General features: G+C 38.9%; 1 protein-coding gene across 1 annotated transcript in view; it reads left to right on the top strand.

The window, feature by feature from the left end:
- Window positions 1–5558: 5558 nt before the first annotated feature.
- Window positions 5559–17812, top strand: part of LOC114650083 (phytanoyl-CoA hydroxylase-interacting protein) — a 40267-nt gene continuing 28013 nt past the window's right edge. The window contains exons 1-2 of the mRNA XM_028799526.2: window positions 5559–5886; window positions 12534–12706. Coding sequence (XP_028655359.1) covers window positions 12542–12706 — 165 coding nt within the window. The 5' untranslated portion in view covers window positions 5559–5886; window positions 12534–12541. The remainder of the gene's footprint in view (window positions 5887–12533; window positions 12707–17812) is intronic.

Genomic DNA, 17812 nt, shown 5'->3' with positions numbered 1-17812 from the left:
CCGCCTCCCTTCACAAGGAGGCTGGAGTCAGGAGGGCAGTTAGACAAGGTCTTAGGAGGAGACATGGAGGCGGCCTGAAGAGTGAGGCACAGTGGTTTGGCCTGTGGGGAGTCTGTGGGTTGTGGAGCAATGAACTTTGTAAATAGACTTGTAAATAAACGTGTGTTGGGTGACGAAATGATATCTGCCTGTCTGTGTCCGGGCTGTTCCCCACACTATCTATCTACCTAGCTATCTAAAGGGACATGACAAACATTGATACTTTAAACGACCACAATTAACTCTATCCGCTAGGTTGATTTGAAAGTTCTGTTTGTTTAGGATATACGTGACTTTTTAAATGTGTTGTTATTATTTTTTTTAAGAGATGTGAAATTTTGCACATTCATCATGTTTTTCTCATGGTTTTGTCAAACAATGGTCTCATTTATAATCCAGCTGGTTACATCAACAGGAAACTTAGTGCTAAGCATTACAATAGAAAAATGATTATACCTTAAGATACAACATTTTCTCTTAAGTGTTATATAAAAATAGCAAAAAATGCATTTATCATAGTGAATAATAAAATAACAGCTTCAGTCTTAAAGCATAAACTCAGAAGGATGTGAGACTCAGTGCGTGCTAGATGCACATTGGACCACGGTTCAAATTCAACTCTTGCACAATGCACAAGAGGACTTTGTTAAAAGTAGATATTTGTAAGGCTGTAGCATAATTAGAATTTGATGGGCTGTATATAAATAAATAACATCCCCTTTAGTAAAACTCAATTTATAAAATTAAATTTATTTGATTAAAATGACACACGATTAATGAGATATGTCAATTACATAAGCTAGCTAAAAGGTCAACAGTCACAACTGAGCTTTATGCAGCTTGTGGGTGTGTTAACTCCATTAACCTTTTCATTCTCAAGCAGGCAAGCATGTTATTAATAAAGCCTTGCAAAACCAGAAATCACGGACCAACAGCCCTGTTGACCCTGGTGTAACTGGCCCTCCCATGCTGCCTGTCGTTATTCAACTGTTATAAGGCTTTTTTATTTAAGATCCTGGGGATTATTTTAAGAGGCTGCAGGCTTTACGGAGTGGCACTGTTTCTTTAGTAGTTGGCTCCTCTGTCTTTTTTGTTTTAACCCTTTTTTCTATCTCTTATGGAATTCATTATGAATTTTGCTCCTTTGAATTTTGATTAGGCTTGTTAATTTTGTATTTTTTCTTTAATTTTGACATTTGCTAATTATATTTGACTGTGAAATCACCTGTAGCTCGCAAACCATTTGAGCTATTGACCTGAAATTTGGTACACATATACTGTACTACTTGATGTCTACTATCCGCTTTCGGGGTGATAATTGACCACCAAGGTTATTCCTCTTTTTATTTTTATTTTATTTTATTGTAGAATCAACTCTTGGCAGCGGCCAGCAGGGAAGTGCCTTTGCTGTCACTTCCCCTACCTCTTTATATCTTAAATCATTTTTGAGGCAGATTGAAGACTTAAGTGCTAGCTTAAGTGAAAAATTAAAGAAAACGTACTAAATAAATATTCAGTATATTTTGCCTTTTGTAAAAATATGGGTGACGTGTCATTCCGTTTCTTTGCTTTTTTTAATAAAAAAAATGTTTTTACCAATCTTTTGCAATGTGGAGGGATCCCTTATTGAGTTTGTATGTTGTCTGCATTGGTTTTTCTCCCACATCACCGAGGTTGTGCAGGTTTGGTGAACTGACCATTTTAAATTGGCCCCATCGTGAGAGTGGGTGTGCATGTCAGTGGACCCTATGATGGCCTAGAGCCTCATCCAGGTCTGCCCCGTCTTGTATTTACAACAATAATTTATTTTAGTATAGCCCACAATCACACTAAGAACCCCTCCATGGGATTCAACAGGCCTGTTTAATTGACATCCCTCCAGCCTTGACTCTCTAAGACACAAATAAACTCCCAGGAAACCTCACAGGAAGAAGAGGGAGAAATCATGGGAAAGGACAATTCAAAGAGAGGCCTCATTCCTGGTAGTTAGGATGTGCAATGGCAGTCAAAAGATGGGGTAAATACAACACACAAAACAAAGTACAAGTAGTCCTGTTCACAGAGCTAGATGGCCAATCTATCATTGCCACTCAGAAACACAATGTAATAACACAATATAATCTGATCTTGCACAACAGCCCTCACTAAGTGCAGGCAATGACTCCCAAGGAAAAATACAAGAAAAAAAGTATACCAATCACTAAATACAGAACTAGCACACACAAATATCTGTCAATTAATTAATTGTGGAACTATGGCCAGTTGACAAAGGAGGAGATAGAATTGTAAGAGAGAGAGAGAGTCAAAGACAAAGTCAGACATAGTCAAAGTCATGGAGACATCGGCCAACTAGCTGCCTAACCCCTCCTGGACATTCTATGGCAGAGTCAGTGCTGGGCCATCCAATCGGATAAAAGAATTCTTTAGTTCTGGCAAGATAGGCTCTGGCCCCCTATAACATTAAATTGAATTAAGTGGGTTTAGGAATGTTATGTTGTGCAGTTTCCAATGATGTAGCTTGCATGGTTATGCTTTTGTGAATTAATCTCTGATATATACATTTTTACAGAATTGTACTTTATCATGGCAGATTTCAAACGTTTTTTGCTTTAATAAGCTGCATCTCAGAGGCAAGCATTACTCTTTTCCAATTGGATTTTATTTAATTTTTAGATAATAGCTTTAAAACGTTCATGTCAGTTCCTACCAGACCTCAGAATCCTGCAGCTTTACTATTCAGAGCTTGAACCATGTATATTATATAGAATCTAAAATATTAAGAGTGGATTCTGATTATATTAGATTTGATGAACTTGCACATTAATGCTGTGTAGTTTGAATTTGTTAGACTTTTTTCAAAATTTCATGATCATGGGTGATCTTGACAGACTTCAGATGTCTGATTTACTATCAGGGTGACTCCCAGCAATCCGTGATCCAGGAAACACACCCAACCCCACTTCAATCCTCACGATTTTCTATATTAATAAAGCGAAGCTTACAAACGGAGAGCTACACAAGTAAGATATCAAGGTGATTAGATATAAAGGCTTGTGTTTAATCCATCAATATGATTACATGTGTGTGCTCGATTAATGAAGAATTTCAGAGACAATTTAAATTTCTGATAAAAGTTCTGAAAATAACAAACTAATAAGCCAAACACGTGGATATAGATGTCCTATTCTAATGGAGAATGCAGAGATATTACTCTGAATATCAATGGCAAAAAAACATAAAAGAAGTAATACCTGCCAGGTAGGCCATGACTTGAGGCAGACACAATTTATGCACATGTAGGGCATTTTTGCATATATTCAGCAGCATAAATAAAATAAGATCTGAGTGTCTGTGTAAGGTGTGGATGGGTGAATAAATGCAGGATGAGTCCCAAAAGTTTTTGGATGCCGACGGGGTCATTCTTTATAATTCTTGAACAGAAATGTAACAAGATTGGTGCTGGCAGGCAAAAGCATAAATAACCGCAATACAGCTCTTATCTTAACTCTTAGAGAGTGGTCAGTCATGGGGAGTTCCATCCTTTATCAGGATTGGGTCCAAATGAGATGCTGACAACATGAGGTGTCGGACTTTTATACCCCTTTCAGGTGAAAGGAACAGGGTTAATTTTCCTCAAAGGATGTCTTCTTGTTGCTGGAGAGGAAGACTGCGTGCAACAGCGCCCCCCCCCCCCCCCTCCCCCCCCCTCTTGTCTGAATGGGGTATTACATACCTGTCAAGACCCAGGAAGGTATTCCTCTGAAGTGCATGTGTGACAAAGGCTTTCTAATTCAATTCAATTGAAGTCAATAGGCAAGCAGTGTCAAAGTGGTTGAGGATAGCATTGTAAACTAATAAAAAGCCCCAGCAAGTTCATAAATTGCTTTTTAAAGGACACAGATATGAAAGTACCTTATTGTAAGAATGGCTTTGAAGGCTGGGTTTGTTTGGTGTTATTCTTTAGAGTTGTTGTGTATATGAGCAGTTTAAATGTATTTTTATGCAGGCCCAGACCTGTATTCTGTTAGGGGGATCTGCTCACCCTTTACTTAGGCAAGTAACTGCGAAATGAAACTAATCTGAAAAACAACTGTTCCTGACTTTCCATCATCTTGAGTCTTTGGTTAATAAATACCCCATAACTGTCACCCCAGCATACTTTCTGGTTTACAGCACCAAGACTCATCTTGTTAGATTGCTGCAGATTTAATATGTGGAGAATGAACATATTAGATCTAGACACATGCAAACTTAACTCTATAAATCAGGGGCCTGCTGATTTATCTCTTTGATGCCCGATTCTGCCAGATCTCAGCAGCCTGCAAATTTGTAATTTGGAGTTTGAAGGATTCAGAATTTTGAGGCCCATAAATTTTAGGTGTTGATTCTGTTTGATTTTCATGCTGCAGTCTTTACTTGCTGTATTTGGTGACCTGCAGTGTTACAGGATTAAATCTGATCATGTCTTATTGCAGATTGCTGTGTCTTTAAGTTGTGGAATGTAATTCTGGAGAAACTCAAAGGCCTGCAGCTTTAGCATGTACAGGCTGAATGTGGCCAACTTGCGGCTTGGAATCTCATGCTTATCGTGAAGAAGGAATCAGTCATACCTTTGAGATATTCAGGTTTGTGCCACCAAGCCTAATCTTGTTAGCTCTTAGAAGCCTGCAGCTTTGACTTTTTAAAGTTAAATATCAGTGTCTCCAGATTTAACTCTTTGATGTTTAGTCATGAAGTCTGAGGCCATAATACTAAAATCGGGTTGTGCCAGATCTCCCAAGCCTGCAGCTTTAACGTTTTAATGGCTGAGCATGAGAGACCATGTAGAGTTTGAAATGCTCTGATCCGAAGGAACAACTGGTTCTTAGCAGTGAGCCCTGTTGTGTTGTTTCTGATTAGCTCTCGTCTTTCTGCTGTTGACTGTGTTGGTAAATCTCTAATGCTTGCCGCTTGTAACGTGTAGAGTATGAACATGGCAGACCTCTTTGGCCCGCAGCTTCAACTGCTTGAAGTTTGACTCTGTTAAAAATCAGATGCCTGCAACTTTAGTACTTTGAGGTCTGATCCTGTCAGATTCTACAAATCTGTGGCTCTACCATGTACAATCGTATTCTTTTCCCTCATTTATCTTTAATGGTTAGGTGCCTGATGCTGTCAGATATTTATCACGTATTGTCTGACACAGTTAGATGCCTGATCACACTTCAGGTTGTCAACAAGGCTGGGCAGATTTCTGGCCCAGTGTGTGTAATTACAGTTTAATACTCTCAGTCCTGTACTTCTGTATGCTGCAGTTAAACTTGCAGGTCTCAATTAGTAGGATGTGCTTTTCACTTATGAGAAAAGAAGCGGCTGTGGGCTTATGATGAGTGATAACACCCCTGCTGCTGCAGAGTGGTAAATGGAGGATGCTTAGCTAAGCTTGGAGATGAGTGCCTTTTTTAATTCCTCCTGTTTTTTTTCTTTTTTGAAGCTGAGCGCACCGCACCGCTGAAGTGTGGATGAGTTATTTGACATCTCTCCAGTCGAGGCAAGGCAACTCAGTGATGTGATTGGCTAGAAGCAGGAGTGTGGGGGAGAGAGGGGGTGTCGGGGTCTGTCCTTGTGTGCAAGTGCATGCGTATGTGTGTGTTTTCGTGTGTTTAAGCAATGCGGTTGCAAAGAGAGGCAAGTGAACACAGCTTCAGGGAGCCCGGCATCCACAGAGCACAGCTAGTGAGGGAGACAGAGCAAGAGGCAGAGGGACGGCTTCACTCCCTCGTTACTTTTCCCGGGAAATCTGTTTTCCACTGCAGACGAAGAGCACACTAAGCTGTTCTTTCTCGCTGAAGCCTTTTCCATCGCCAGGTAAGACTCTGATCACCTTCTAGCCTCGCTGCAGCTGCCGCACAAAGGGTACAGACTTGGAGCCTGGAGCCCTCAGTGATGTGATATCCCTTATTAGTTAACCGCTGGTTACTGTGGAAACCAGTAAAGCTGAGACAGCTGTCATTTGCAACTGCATTGCAGAGGTCCCTACAATCTGCTCCCTCAGTTTTCTGGGGCCACTAGCCGACATGGTCCACCTTGGTATCATTTGCTTGCAATGTAAGGGGAGACGGCAGAAGCTTTGGATTGTTTGGGGTAGACGTTTGTAGGGTTGTGGGTTCATGTGAGCACAAAACCCAGTGACTCTGAGTTTCTGTTGGAGTGTGATAATTAAGCAATGAACTGCAGACAAGAAGAGAAGTCGGGGCAGTCGCCCAAAGCCTCATGAAGAAATCTTCTGCAGTGAGTTTAAGCTTAAAATACTTAAAGCGAAAATGTAATAGAAACTGGACGACAGTAAAGACAGTGAGAGGTGGAGGAGGAGGAGGAAAAGAAGAAGAAGAAGAAGAAGAAGAAGGAGGAGGAGGAGGAGCCAGTCTACTTACATATATAAGGCAGGGCACTGGTCACAAAAACCTCAGCAGGGATATCAGTCAGTAATCTCCCTCATCTCTCAATTTACCCAGCGTCTTCTGGAGTCAGGATCAGCTCAACATTGCATTCTTCTTTGCTATATAAAGCAGCTTGTGGTGCTGCCTGTGGTGAGCAACACTACATAAATTAGTAACTGATTGATCAATCACACACATTCATTTATAAATTTCATCGTGTCATTCTAAGTTAGCCTGAGAGTCACCTAAATCTGTTGAAGCTGCAAAACGACACAGGACGCCACTGGAAGTTTATTTTGAATACTACGTTTACAAATTTAAGGCACTATATATTTTGTATGTATTTATAGGCCTGAACTCATTAGGCACAGTCTTGTCATCCTTTTGTTCACTGAGCTCTGTTATTGAGACTGAATAATAGGTGCAGGTGAAATAATTCTGCAAATATTCTGCATATACTGTATATATACATAATTGAGCATACTGCATGTTTTTCTGATGGTGTATTAACATTATGTTTTGTGATGCAGTAGTTAGTGCTGCTGCCTCACAGCTCTAGAGTCCAGGGTTTGAACCCAGACCCACTCACTGTCCACATGCAGGTTGCATGTTTTTACCTGTGTAATTTTCACCCCCTTACTTTAGTTTTCCTCCTATATTCCACAGTTGCAGGTGTAAGATTAATTGGTAGCTCCAGACTGGCCCATCATGAGTGAATATGGCCTGTGATGGACTGACATCTGGTCCAGGGTTGGTTCAAGGCTTCCACTCAGCTCTCCAGTCTTTATGTCCCTGAAATGGATGAAGCATGTTTGGTAATGGATGGATGTGTAGATGGCTTATAATTAGACATGCACTTCATAAGAATTAGTTTGCATTGATAACATAGGGTAAACTTCCAGGTAAGCTTTTCTTATTAGTAATGTTTCTTCAATCCAAAAAATGCAAAACTTCTAGAAGAAAGGGAAATCGAAAGATTTACAAAATGTTAAATATGATCAGCAAAAGTTAATCTTCAAAAATAAACTTCAGACACATTGACTATAGCCATCTTTGGACGGATCTTTAGAAATGCAACAGTACTCTAAATGTATCCATTATATCTGGCACTCCTCAATAGTTAGGACATCTTTTAAAAGAGAAAATAACAAGATCTGTATTGACATACTTTTATATGTAATATGTAAAAACAGTTTTATGAGAACAATAAATATGTTTCAAGAAATTTTTATATATGCATTTTTCCACTCCATTTCCCAGTACAGAGAGGCCTCTTTTGAACTATGAAAGGAAAAAAGGAAAATGTGTAATAGAGAACCCATCTGCAATATGTGCTAATAAAGGAGTTTGATGAATTAAATGTCACACCGTTGCAGTTTTTAAATTAATTATTTCTGACAACGGTATAGAGGCCAAGACTTATCATTTCCCAACACACACTGCATTAAGAAGCTATTCGACTCGGATTATCTGTAGCATTTGATCTAACACCATGGACAAGATATAAATATTTATATCTGAAATAACAGATCAGGGTTTCATTCTAAAGAAGCTCCAGCTTTTAGTGACATGTAATATGCATCTGAATTTTTTTTTTACACTGGGTCTTAAACATAATGGCTTTTTTCAGACACGTTAACAGTGGTGAAAATGTTTTATAAATGCAATTAATTTTAGGGCATATAAAAAATTCTGAACTCATCTGAAAAGGCCCGAGGCCAGCATGTGGTGCACCCTTCTGGTAACCCCAACCATCACTGCAGCAATGACGCATGCCTCTAATAGTGCCATTGCTTACAGATACAATTTGTAGCAGGAAAATAAGAAATCTGATTATGAAAGTTATCCTTCCTTTATGATCTCTCTAATTCTTGAAGCCGTGAAGACGGACAGGTAAGGGGCTCCCTGGTGGAAATCCACTCTGGAGAAATCCCATTGAAAGGAAGGGACACATGCCTTTCACTTGTGCCATTTAGCTAAGGATGGGTGCCAATATGTATGTAAGCCAACTCACAGCCTTCCCTTAGCTTCAGTCAGTTTAGCTCTCTATAAATCTTACAAGGTTGATCTCCATGGTCATTTGTTTTCAAATTTGTTTCAGCCCAGCCCTTTACTCTTAGTTGTTGCCTGTTTTATTGTTCAAGCTTTGCTTACTCACAGTGATTACGAGACTTACCATTTTTTCCAGTTTTGAATTGCCTGTAATTTTCCAGCAGCTATCCACAAACAAGAGGAAGTCTCAGCAGGACTTTTGATGTCGTCTGATAGCCACAGGCTGTCTGTGCTTTACCTCAGCCTCATGTTTATTAACTGTCAGGATTCTCAGAATCTCTAGTGAGCTCTTACTTCATTTTTGTTAATATTGCAAATACAGTGATCCCTTGTTATCAGATTCTAATCCATTTCTGAAAACAGGTTGGATTTTACCATTTCCTAATATTTAGATAGGGAAAATAATTATGCATCTCCAGCCCATCAGAAGACCCCCCAACCAATTTTCCCAAATATCACTGAAACATTCTTAAACACCTACATAACCATCAACCCCCAATATATCCAAGATATAAAACAGTTCATTCATCAATTACCTAATCAAGGAATTGTTAATGAGGTCATTAAACAAAATTTTTCTCCACAGTAGCCTACATTTGGGATATGAGAGAGATGTGAGGTCTTCACTGCTCTCCTGCAGAGGGAAGCCTCACCTGTCAGGCTGACAAGCATGGTGGACTCGTCTCTCAGCCCAGCTTAGTAGTGAAAGTTTGTCAAAAAAAAGGCACTATCTTGTCAATTGTTTTCATCTTTTCCACTTTTTTGGAGCCATGTTATTTAATGACAAACAAAGTCACTGCACAAGCCAATAAAGTCACAAGACTAGGGACAAGCAGCTCAGAGCATGTGGGTACCAGCAGCAGTAAACTTGTTTACATGTCACACGACTTTCATATATTTTTAAATGGCACCATCATAGCAAGAAATCAGATAGAGAAAAGCCATGTAGAAAGGGATGACTGGAGGTAAATTTAAATCCACTAGTACTATGTATGGGACATGCAATCTGCTTTATAAGGACATGCTTAATATGTAAGTCTTCAAAGCTTAATTCTAAATATTCTAGATTTTCTTAAAAATAACTTTTAAAAATTCTTAATTTAGGTATAAGATCAGAAATTAATATAGTCAAACCTAATGACATTAATTATATTTTAAAAGAAGAAAGAAGACTTTGCCTTTAGGGCAGTGAAAGGCAACCTTTCTCGAGTTGCGGCGCACTAAGTCCAAAAATTTTCTTTTGCGCCGCACCTGAGGGACTGCCCATAAATAAAGTCGTAACGACACAATCTATGGACAATCGCCAATAAAAACAGTTAATTTTACAAGTTTGAAAGACATTTTATTAATAAAGGAATCAAAGGATAAATCTTAAATTTAATTAATGTGAACGTTGAGATTGTTTTTCAGCACATATGAGATTGATGCGAGGATCAATTTTCAAAAGACAGACGCGCATTTCCTTGTCGATCATTTGAAGTCTCTCGCGTTTCTTAGACTTCATTTCCGTACAGTGAGCGAGATCTTCTAACAACGATACTTTTTAAGTCTCACAAGATGTGTTTTTGACACCGCTGGTGTTGATATTATGATGAATGGTGAACAGCGAAAATTTTAACTTGCATTCAAAATAAATACATTCGTTTATTAAACAATCTGATTAACCGTTATCTGTTTTTTCAACATAAAATATATTTTTTTAAACATTATCTTTTTAATCAACCAAAAGTTCAAAAACAATAGCAATTTTAAATATTTTACAAAAGTTTTTGCAGCGCCCCAAGAAAATTCCACGGCGCACTGTGCTTTAGGGAGAAGCTTGATTTCCAAATGCTTGATAAGGTCTGAATCCTCTTTACAGTGGTGCCGTTTTGCTTTTATTAATTTCTAGCTGTCTCCCGTGTAACTGCCTGCGTAGTAGTGAAACAGGACAAACTTTAAAAATCAATAAACAAATGGGTATCGCTAATTAAGCAGAGGCAAGGTACGGTCAAAAACGTGGCGAGAGGTATACCAATTTGAACGGAGGTGGTGCATTTGTGAGGAAGGCCCTGCCCGGCTCCCCACTCCTGATGTTGTGCTTACCCCTCCCCTCGGCCTGCAGCCTCTTTCTCGGATTAGAGTGAATATATCGCTTCTGCAAGCGAACTATGATTCTTAGCACGATGAGAGAAGTCTCAAAATTAATCGGAATGTTCCAGCAAATTATAGAAAAAAAACAGATCTAAATCTGTTAAGTAGTTTCTCGTGAAATGCGGACAGACAGACAGACAGAGAGACATTTGGATTTTATACATATAGAGATATGCAGTTAGCAATACCACTACATTCCAATAGATGGTGCTATATACATCCTTACACTATTGAATTCATGCAGTGAGGCAGTAACATCAGATTAAAGTCAACTGAATCGGTAGCAACTGCCAGAAAGGCTTCTCTACAATAGTCCCAATTTATGGTTTACACATTCCACTTCTGTGCTCTGTCTCTTTTTTATTTATTTACTTATTTTTTGCATATTGGACTCATATTTCTCTTTAATATGTCTTTTACGCAAACATTCAACTGCTAATTGCTTTAAAACCTGTCAAACATCAACTTCAAAATGCTGTATTTAAAATATAATACGTAAGTGCAGATTTTACTTCACAAAGGATACATGCCCAAATTATTTAAGAAGAACCCACTGTTTCATTAATGGATTACCTGCAATTGATGAGAAGAGGATCACTGATGTGGATTACAGAGCAACACATAAACGGTCTGCTTTTGCAAAACCTTTCTAGGTGATTTTAACAGTTTTGAGAAGTATTTGGAAAAAAAAACACTTCATGGACCAAAATGAAATACAGCTCTTGTGATTAAAGAGGAGTTTGTATCAGCACTTTCAGGTAGACATCCTAACACAAAATTTGTGCAACAGATAACTCAAACAGAGGAGAATTTCAGATAAAAATGAAGACAAGGATTTACCGAACAGACATATCCAGATGCCATGATTCTTCCGGCCACTTGTATTCTTTTTGTCCACTGTGTACCACAATCATCTGGAGGCACTGACCATGAACTCCTAAGTGAAATTCTGCTTTTAATTGTAAAACATTTTATTGTATCCTGTACACATGAAAATAAACTTAAACTTGAGTCATTTTTTTCTTATCCCAACTTAGATGCATCAAAGTATAGCAAGTTCAGGTTATTAGGTAAAATTATGGGTAAATCTTTCAGAGATTTTGTAACATCTTTGTTATTGCTAGCCGTGCAGAGAGACGATTTGCTATAGCAGAACTGAACTCTAACCCACCATAAAATTCCATCTAATGAGTGAGCACACAAGCACAATAGCCTCCACCAGCTTTGTGGTAGTGACCACTATGGAGTCAATACTGCAGTATACTGTGCATGTTACAATATATACAGTTATTAATATTTATTACTATAATCCATTTTTGTATTGACAAATAAAACATCCAGGAGGTATGATTAATGATATTATTATTTTTTTGTGTAAATATGAGAAGTGCATCTGTTGAATGAGACTCAAATTAAAAGAACCTGTTGTGACGTGGTGACATCCTCATGTTCAAAAGCCTGATAGTCACTTTGGGTGGATGCAGTTCTTCTGTGGCTCACCTGGCCGTGTGAAGTGAGAGGTGTGGACCTGAGTCCAAGTCCTGGGAGCCTGGTGGAGGTACACTAGGCAGAGAGACGTGCCAAAGTGAAGAGCAGCCACATCTGCAGCAACGTTTCTTCTGTTTTGTGCCTTTGTTGCCTATCACAATGCATTAAATGGAGCAGATTGAAGTAAATATGAGGAGACATTATGATTAATTTTTTTTCATTTATCTGTTTATGGTGGGCAGCATTCCAGGGGTTTCACTTGAGAGCTTCTGTTTTTGTTGTCGGGTGTCATAATTTTGAAGCTGTTGTGAGATCATTATGTACTACTTTTTTATTGTCATGATCCCTGGAGTGACATTTCTTAATATGCTTTCTAAACTTTGCTTCTGTTCTCCTTCCCAGCCACCAGAATGGACATGCTGCATATGCCACACAACATCCAGATCACAGAGGTGACGTGTGACTCGTTTAAAATCTCGTGGCAGATGTCAATGGAGGATGCTAGCAGGGTCACTCACTATTTTATTGACTTAAGCAGAAAGGAAGTGAAAGACCCCAACCGCTTCAAACACAGGGTCAGTACATTTTTATTAAGTAAGAACAATATAAATCAATCGATATTTGGTTTTTATCAATAACCAGAAAAGAACTTAAGAATGCAAAACAAAGCGAGACAAGGTGGATTAGAAGATGACTGGAAACAAAGATCAATCAGAAAGAGAGAATGACTACAAATATGGCACCACATTGAAATGAATGAAAATTAGAACTGATGCACAGCAGAGTCACCCTGTAGTTTCCCGTGATTTTGTTAAAAATTAGTAAATCCAAGGATAGCAGATAACACATAAAGAAGATTGGACTGTAGGTGAAATTTGAATGCCATGGCCAGATCAGTAAAGTAAGAATCTCAAAACTAAATAAATGCTCCCCCAAAGCAGCATAGGAAGAATCTGAGCTGGTAAGAAGGCTGGTAAGTGGAGATTTCAAAGGACTCACAGGGGAGCCAGTACTCTGAGGAGGTGGAATTTATAGCTTGTGGCCTGTAGGGGGAGTCTCAATGCCTCCAAACCTTTGACACAACTTTATAGACATTTAAGAAAGTTTTATTTTACAAATTCCTCTTTCTTTCACAGCCCATAACTATAACAGAAGCCTCTTTCCCTCCACTCCTCCCAGCTTAGTTCGACTCCTCTCCCTACTGGCCTTTTTAATTCCAGATCCAGGAGTAATTCCTAGTGACAAAGAGGAAGCACTCCCTGGTCAGGCTCCTACCCTGTTGGCACCCATAAAACCCAGTATGGCTACCCCATGGGACTGCAACTCCTAGCATGCCCCTCCCTCAGGTCCAGGAATGGGCATACTGGCCCAGAAATGTTGCCATCTTCCCCTGTCCATCCTTACTGTCAGGTAAGAATACAGGGTTTATCCTGGATGTATCCTGCCATCCATCACAAGCTATGTGGGTGTGGAGCAGAAGATTCTCTATTGCACTAGAAGCCAGTGGAGTCAAAATGAATTAGTTTGATCGAGGGCAAGGTTCAGGCAGCAGCATTTTGAGACTTTTGTATTCAGTTAATATTTCATTTTGGGCCTCCATTAAAAGTAAACTGCACTTAATCAGTTGAGAGGTTGTGAGGGTGTAATAGGTGTACACTATCAGGAGTTTGGGTGTCCTCTCGCATGTAATGATTCATTTGTAAGGACGGCTGATCAGAAGTGGGAATACTTTATGAGTTTTTATGGGGTCACAAATGTTTGGAGGTCTTTTGAACAATCTCATGCGACTGTGTGGCAAGACCTTATGGTACCTATTCAATTTGAGACTGTGAAGACTAATGTGATATAGCGTTGCATCTCTGTCTTCATTCACTTGATTAGCCTGTATTTTATGATTTGCGGACTATAATATTTGTGCTGATCTGTTGAAAGTAAACCCATGCAGGAAGTTGTAGCTACCAGACAATTTTTCTCATTATTTCTTCTTTGAAAACCTGATCGTATTATTATATTTTAGAAGAAACATCACAGAGTGAATGGTTCTTTTTCCACAACTCAAACAAGTTATCTTTTTTTTCCCTTTCGTCCACAAGTATTTTTCAGATGTATTTGCAAAACCAGGAACACATACAGTAGTTCCTAATTGATCAATGTTAATTGAAACATAGAACCGACCTGTAGGACCTCTGATAAACTCAAGCTCCAAAAAATGATTAGGAGCCCAGAAGCCATTTGGATTGTATTAGAATGTATCTCAAACCTTGTGAGTAAGGAATTTATGATCTTCAATGATTTCTTCTAGATTTTGTGCTTGTTTGAAAAACCACTAAGTAGCTTACAAGATGCGCTAAAATTGCATAGTCTACACCTATCCCAAGACTTTGCGTGAAACTCTGGTGAGATTTTTTTCTGTGTCAGAAAGAGTCAAACTGCTTCTGAATATGATTCCACAGTGTTAAAATCAACTAAAAATACATTGAGAAGGAGTCAAGCTTGTTGATTTCAAGATTGGAAATGGAGCCACTTATGTGCATGTTTTAGACCGTTTATAGCGCTACTACTGTCAACAATGCTTTTATGGTCTTAAATTTGCAAAGTAAACCTGACAACAGTTTAGAACATGGGGTATTTACAGTATATCATATATATTAGTCACTGTTATGCAACAAGATCTCACTATAGGCTTTTACATTACTTAGAAAAAAGTGACAGAAGCACTATAGGAAGCCCTTAAAGTCCCCATGCTAAAGTGTCACCTAAATGAATGCTTTAATTTAGTATTCATTTGTAGAAGTCTAGCAAACAAATTTAACTTCTGTCATTAGGGTAGGACTTGGGTATCATCAGAATGAAAATGAACATAAGGCCATGCTGACAAATCAGCTATCGTAGTTATAACAAAGACTGAACAGAAGTGGACCAAGCAAGGAACTCTGCGGGATACCACAGGAGAGAGGTGTTACATGTGAAACAGAAAAAACAGATGGCAGGCATTCATCCATGCAGATTATGGCATTTTCAGAGCTTACAACAACACCAAATCATTTTCTTTCTTATAGTTAAATCAGACTATTACTGTGTAATCTACTTCATAGCTGTGGAAGAACTACAAAACATTATTAAGATATATATCACAACATAACAAGAAGCTGCAAAAAAGCTGAGGTAGTCACCAAAAAATGACGACTACACAAACATTTTTGGAGAGAGCTCATGTTATCAGTTTTGAGAGGAGAGCTGATGTTAAGGAGAATCAGAGTAGGAGAGGATCAACACAGCATCACAAACAGAGAAAGAGGACCACCAGAATGGATGCAGTCAAAGGAGGCCAATCTGTCCAACTGACTCAACTGGATTGTTTAGTGCTATCTTGCTTGTGTTGCTTTGTACGGGTGTCTGTTACACAGCAGCAGGCTCTCACTGCCTCCTTGATCCTCTTGCCCCTCCTGATACAATATACTGTACATGCAGGCAGTCAGTGACTGATTTATTTAGCCAGCTCTCTAGTACTGTACAGGGTAACCTTTTATCCCAGAATTAAGTGCACATTCTTTAAGGCATTGATAGAAACAAGTTCCGGAAACATTCCACAGGGACTCGATAGATTTACGCAGTTCTTGCAGATTTTCCAGCTATAAACTTCCAGTCCTCCTCATCTTAAGGGACTGTATTGGTTCGTGGTCTGGGAACCATACAGGCCCTTCAAGTAAACTTAAATCACAGTCATATTCATAGAACTAGCTTGAGAGAATACACGCCTTGTGGCATGGTGCTTTATCCTGCTACAAGTTTTCATTCAACATCTGGTGGACTCTGTAGCCATAGCAGAATGTACACGATCAACAACAATGCTTAGGTACACTGTGGAATTCAAATGAAACTTGGCTGAAAATAAGGGGCTTTATGTGCCCCCACACTATTATACTTCTAGCACCAGCTAGTACCATTGACATAAGGTAGGATGGAATCATGGATACCTGCAGTTTATACCAAATTCTGATGTGACTATCTACACATTGCAAAGAGAAACTTTCATTCATCCAGTCTTGGTGATTAAGTGCCTTTTGTAGCCTCATCTTCCAGTTTTTGGCTGACAGAAGTAGAACCCAAAATGGTTTTCTGCTGCTGCAGTGACTCAAAGTGACTTAGACACTGAGTTCTATCCAGATGACTGGCTGTGTTTATGAGGAGGCTATTGGCTTTAATGAGCAAGTATGCATACTTAAGAGGCCATAATGAAGTTATACATTGAGATTTTCATAATAGTCTTTTTACAATATGTAAGCCTCTTTCTGCAACACAACATTGGAGATAGTGGTGGTTTCAGCTTCATTCCTCAAGAAGTCAAATGGTCAGCAATCAAATCCAAAACAGCTGAAATAAAAAAAAGAGAAATTCTGTGCTTGTTGCATACTCAATTTCCCATTCATTCTGTCTGTTTCTGTATTTTTCATGTTGCCTTAAGTAGTTTTCCATAAGTTCCCAGCATGGTTTCTCAATTGCCTCCATTGTTTCATGCATAGCTGGCCACTCCAATATTTCCCCAATGGATTTTCCCAGTTAACTGTACTGTATTCCAATCTGCCATTTCTTCTTTTCTCTAGATAATTACAAATCATCTCAGTTGCTCTGCCTATTTTCCTGGTCATGTCCATAATGTTGGTCTCATGTTGTTCCGTCCTTTTTTCAGGCACATCCTAATGTCCCAGCTACTTTCTTATTGCTCTGGCTGTTTTGGTATTTTTCACGCTGTTCCTTTTGGTTTTCTGCTTCTCATGACCTTTCCACCTTGCTCTGGATGTTCACATCATTCTTTTATATAGAGTATCTGATACCTTCTGGCTTATGAGGGGAGGAGAGGGGGCTTGTAATCTATTTTGCTGTCACCTCAGTTTTATGGTTACCTGTTGTTGGCTGTGACTTCTTTTATAATTTAGCTGAAGATGGACTGTTGTTTAACAAAATTGGATTAATTTAAATTAAATTCAATTTAATTAAATTAAGGACACTCAGGCCCTCCAGCTCCCACTTGTGGACATCATCAAAACAAGGCTAAATGAGACAAAGAGCTGTTGCTCTTTGTAGGATTTGCTCATTTCCACAGATTTTCCTTTTTAACTTCAAAATGCTCTCTTCAAGCTCCATTAAGCTTTTGTGGCAGTCCATTGATTTTCAGTCTATTCTTCCCAGGGTGAGTGATGTAGCCTCTCGTCGATCAATTCTGTATCTCTCTCCAGCACTGCAGCATTCTGCAAGAGAACTAAAACCTGATGAGATCTCAGCTGTGTAATCGATGTGAAAGACCGCCATATGGATCAACGAGGATCCCAGCAAAACCCTTTACTCAGCACATTATACTGAATTACAAATGGCACATTTCACTTGAAATTATAACGCTTCAGAGATTTAATAGCAACTTAAATGTCAGATTTGGGAGCCACAAGCAAAAAGTGTCATTTAAGAAGGTCAGGATTAAAGACTTTACTTTTGGTCAAAGAAACACTTTTATTAAATCAGCTATGCTGCAAATATGAAACCGACTGCAATTCAGTCATTATTTGTCCAAAATGTCACATTGTTCAGCCATTGCATTTTCGTCTTTACCATTGAAGCCTTAGCAGATCTGTGTGGTTAAATTAAAATGTTTCAAGTGATCTGGAGGTAACACATCAGTGATTGTG

This window comes from Erpetoichthys calabaricus, chromosome 1, assembly GCF_900747795.2.
Source record: "Erpetoichthys calabaricus chromosome 1, fErpCal1.3, whole genome shotgun sequence".
NCBI classification, from domain to species: Eukaryota; Metazoa; Chordata; class Cladistia; order Polypteriformes; family Polypteridae; genus Erpetoichthys; species Erpetoichthys calabaricus.
Note: the sequence above shows the minus strand (reverse complement) of the source record. Positions and strands in the feature narration are given on the sequence as shown.